Here is a 4,757-nt window from a genome sequence, read left to right as displayed (position 1 = left end):
GGTTTATAGGGAGACAATCTTCGAGTTGAATCCGCAATGTATTCCATAGATAACCTGACTACTTTTTATGTTTTCATGAATCTTAGATACTGAACAACATCATAATGATTATGAGTTTGCGCGGATGAAAAAATAAAGCAGAACAATGCCATGACTGTTAAACTTGGCATTAAGGGATTGAAATCAAGTCTGGATGCAATGCAATGCAAACGCTCTCCATCTACAGATTCATGCTTAGAATATGATCCTAAGAGTGATTCTGAGCTAGAGGAAGACCTAAGTCAATGTAGCTCCCTAGTGGAGGAGTCAAAGGCAGATGCCCTATCTTATTCACCCATCAAGGTGTTTGCTCTCTTATTCACCCATCAAGGTGCTTGCTCTAACTTTCCAAGGTTATATTGGTCGCACATATCTTGCAACTGATACTTTGCATTGCTTCTACTTTGTTGCACTGCCATTAGCTTAGTTTACACTTTGTGTATGTGAATATGCCCTGCCTATCCATTTCAGTACATATTCCATCTGCCTATCCATTTCAGTACATATTCCATCTGTCATCATACCATATTTATCCATTCAAATGTTGTTCTTGTATATCAGACGTTTGGAAGAAAGAGGGCGATTGCTGATCGCGAAGGAGCACAAACAAAGTATTTAAAAAAGATAGTGACACCTAATAAATCAAATAGCCCATTGGGTGTAATTGCAATATCACGAGACCCAGAAAACACGGCCACAACTCTAGCAGACTCTAGCCCTACTACATTGGTCATCTCTGATGCCCCAACTCAGCAGACCATTTTCCGCGGTGACAGTTTCAAAAAAAATGTATTTTCAGCATTTCTCATATTCAAATTATCTCCACAAGACTGAAATTATACCTTAGTTTGTCAAAATTCACCTACTATTGAACAGACACCTTTTAAGTTCAACAGACACCTTTTAAGTTCAAAAAGGATTTAAAATAAAGCTATTGGGTCAAAATAATAACTTGGTTCTCATTCTACAAGGCGGGAGAAAAATAATGCGTCGAACTATCATTAGTACCTCCTAGGTTGAATCAAATCAATGCCAAGAACACAGGCTGTGCTGAAACTCATGAGACTACTTTCTGCTGAAGTTACTGCCTACATTCACAATGGACACCAAAAACTGGAACCAGCCACAAACCCATTACACAATCTATCCCGTTGTTCCAATGCCGGAGCAGCAAATAAAGCAATCAGTCTCAGCTATAACCATGTATACATGCCCCTACCAAAATCATTTTCTTATGTACCAGCTCTGCTCTACACAAAAGAAGCCACATCTATCCTAGTGGGGTCTATCACACTCAGGATAACGAAATCAGCATGCTTGCTTCGTTGTCAGGGAGCAGGCAAGAGGGAAAGCCTCAAAGAATATATCTTCTGCCAACCACAGCACCGACTGCAACAAGTAGTAATATAGGCCTTGGCACACAAATGACCATATATTTGACAGCATTTCCCTTCTGTTGAGGTCACTTGGCCTCTTTAGCATACTTTCTCGGATGAGGCCTTTGTCCGGGGCTTGCAGCCCAGATGGAAGGTTTCTCAATTGTAAATCTTCACAGGCTTCTCATATGTGTGTCGATTCTGCAGTCCAAACCACCAAGCAAAGGACAGTTAAAGGACCGGGCAAGTCGGCACAATAGTTCATGTGAATTTATAACATAGTAGGTCACCTTAGCTTCTAATAACACACAAATTAGTCGTGTAAACTCTACGCATGGACAAAATCACCCCCAGCTAAAGCATTTGTCCGCATGCTCCCTTGAATATGGACGTTACATAATTTCTTTTTTAAAATACGGAAGTTATTTCTACAAATAAATTTGAAGTGTGTGCTTCAGCTCATGTAATATGCGTGCACTAGGTTAGTCTTATGCTATCAGAAACTTTACCATCAATTAAGGTCTCTTGCAAAAGTAAATAATAAAGGCAGCTTCAAGAAAACTATTTTCCCTTGAGGATAACTATTGGTGAGAGCCAGATGTTTGCTGGAGTAAGAAGTCAAGACTATAAAAACTTTCTAAGGTCTGAAGGTACATGTTTAAAATATCACAATGGATGGGAACTGGCCATTTATATGTGACTCCCTACCCAAGACCTGTACTGTGGCAACCACCAGCCCGAACTGGTAAAGGAATATACTAGACCAGAAAGAGGTGCTTTCAAACTAATTAAAATTGTAACCTTGACTGGGTTTTTTTTTACATAACATAACCTTGATAATGCTTCAGAAAAAATAGCAAAATGGAATAGACTGAAAAACACCATTTACTGCATATAAGCCTAGATCTTTACTAAATCCGGTTTTGTTTAAATATGCATGTTTCACCGACAAAATTCAAGAACACATCAAAACTCCTTTTTCTTAAGTATTGCATAATAAGCCAGCACTGCCTACCTGATTAGCTGTGTAAGACCTTTTGGGTGTTGTGTCAGTATGCTCCAAGCCAAGGTATTGTTCCCAAGCTCCATAGACATCTCTCCTCTGTAAGATCAGAAGAAAAACCTCATCATGTGAACATAATTAGACTACATACTAAAAATAACTACTTGCCTGAAAGCGTGCAGACACAGCATCAATATCCTGGAGGTATTCTGGACGATTCATGGATATGAATGCAACCTTCCACTGATCAAATAAGAATCATAGGGGTCAGAAATGCATGTTGGCAGAGGAAAATATTATATTCACTAGAACCATGCACAATCACGATGGGAGGAAGATGCGGGGATGCATAACCCTGGCAGGAATGACCGGGTCCTTGGTTGCCTATGCTCGCTTGTGAGCTTCTCCTAGACTCATTTGAACTTTCCCTGCCTTTTGGATAGTTTCTTGTTAGGTGTCATCGGGTTTTCACCCCATATCAAGTGTTCCGATGACGGGCAGTGGGTTTCCCGGGGATGCATTGAACTCACTTTCTCCTTTCTTTGTTTCCTTTAAACTTGGTCAGAGGACGGATGGTTGTATGTCCCTTATGCTTATAATGGAAAGGGGTTATGCCCGGTTCAAAAAAAATGAATGACCGGGTCCGGCTTAGAAACTTAACCCATGGACCAAGTTCGTAATTTTTTTGTTCAAAAGCTGATCATCCAGTGGTTATCTCAAAAACACTGATACGTGACTGGAGCATCGCACCCGTATCGGTACATATCTGAAACCAATACGTCCCCTATACATGTTGGATAAGTATCGGCTGAGTATCCTCTGATATAGCATTAAAACAATTTTTAATTCTCAATACGTGCAGGATACTTGCACGATACATTGTGGATACCTCCAACCCATCATCAGCCCATCATCAGACTCATTTGAACTTTCCCTGCCTTTTGGATAGTTTCTTGTTAGGTGTCATCGGGTTTTCACCCCATATCATGTGTTTCGGTGACGGGCACCTGCAGTGGGTTTCCCGGCGATGGTTCACTTTCCCCTTTCTTTGTTTCCTTTAAACTTGGTCGGAGGACGGATGGTTGTATGTCCCTTATGCTTAAATGGAAAGGGGTTATGCCCGGTTCAGAAAAAAAGGAATGACCAGGTCCGGCTTAGAAACTTAACCCATGGACCAAGTTCGTAATTTTTTTGTTCAAAAGCTGATCATCCAGTGGTTATCTCAAAAACACTGATACGTGACTTGAGCATCGCACCCGTATCGGTACATATCTGAAACCGATACGTCCCCTATACATGTTGGATAAGTTCGGCTGAATATCCCCTGATATAGCATTAAAACAATTTTTAATTCTCAATACGTGCAGGATACTTGCACGATACATTGTGGATACCTCCAACCCATCATCAGCCCATTCAGGGCAGCATAAGCTAGCCATCCCGACCCGATGCCCCCCGATCGAATCTTTCTCCCAGGTCCCAACCCTAGCCATCCCGACCCGATGCCCCCCGATCGAATCTTTCTCCCAGGTCCCAACCTAGACTGTGTGGCCATGCAGCGTCACCAGATGCAGCAACCGGCGGCGACACAGCAGTTGGCTCAGGGAACCTGCAGCAGCTCGCTGAGAGCAAGCCAGCTCAGCTCTCCTTCTCCCTCTCCCTCTCTGTTAGCGGCAACTACCTCCTGGCGGCGGTGCACCGGAGCAGGCACCAGGCAGCTCTAGCAGGTGGTGGGCTGGAGTCCCACATTTACCATTATTTTTTAAATAGTCAAACGTATCCCCATATTGGTATTTAGAAATACCGTATTCCCATATCTAAATTAGCCCTATATTGATACGATGTATCCATATCTGAATTGGCCCTATATTGATAGGGAGTATCCATATCTGTGCAAATTAGGCGGTTGTATTTCTAAGTATTTTATTCTCCTTCCCCCGTTCCTAGTCTATATGTTCAAATGTCCCTCTCCAAGTGCTCAAGCCAAGAATTAGAGATAAGTATGACTAAGGCCAACTCCAACGCACAACCGCAAATGGTCCGGCCGCGACCGTCTGGGGGTAAACGGACACAAAACGCGGCCCAACGCACGGGAGCAAACGGACAAACGTCCGTTTTTCGTCCGCTTTCGACCCATTCCCCGCCCAAATTTGGGCCGCGTTTGCATCAAAACGGACACGAGCGGACGGGCGGGACGCGTGCCCTTGTCCTCCCCTGGCCCGACAGTCGGCGATACAGACGGCCCTTTTTCTATTCACCTCCCCCCTCCAGCCGCCCCCGCCCCCTACCCCCGCCATAGCCGCCGCCATTTTCTCGGCCACCTCGCTGTCCAGCCCGGC

General features: G+C 43.6%; 1 protein-coding gene across 4 annotated transcripts in view; it reads right to left on the bottom strand.

Annotated features, from left to right (window-relative positions):
• Positions 1-1,014: 1,014 nt before the first annotated feature.
• The window catches only part of LOC119308058 (ubiquitin carboxyl-terminal hydrolase 12-like), a 28,147-nt gene continuing 24,404 nt past the window's right edge, over positions 1,015-4,757 (bottom strand). For all 4 annotated transcript variants that reach the window (XM_037584181.1, XM_037584179.1, XM_037584178.1 and 1 more), the window contains 3 exons: positions 2,587-2,661; positions 2,431-2,517; positions 1,015-1,616 (listed from right to left, as the gene is read on the bottom strand). In XM_037584181.1, coding sequence (XP_037440078.1) covers positions 1,575-1,616; positions 2,431-2,517; positions 2,587-2,661 — 204 coding nt within the window. In that variant the 3' untranslated portion in view covers positions 1,015-1,574. The remainder of the gene's footprint in view (positions 1,617-2,430; positions 2,518-2,586; positions 2,662-4,757) is intronic.

This window comes from Triticum dicoccoides, chromosome 5B (assembly GCF_002162155.2).
Source record: "Triticum dicoccoides isolate Atlit2015 ecotype Zavitan chromosome 5B, WEW_v2.0, whole genome shotgun sequence".
Lineage (NCBI taxonomy): Eukaryota > Viridiplantae > Streptophyta > Magnoliopsida > Poales > Poaceae > Triticum > Triticum dicoccoides.
This window is presented reverse-complemented; position numbering and strand designations above follow the sequence as displayed.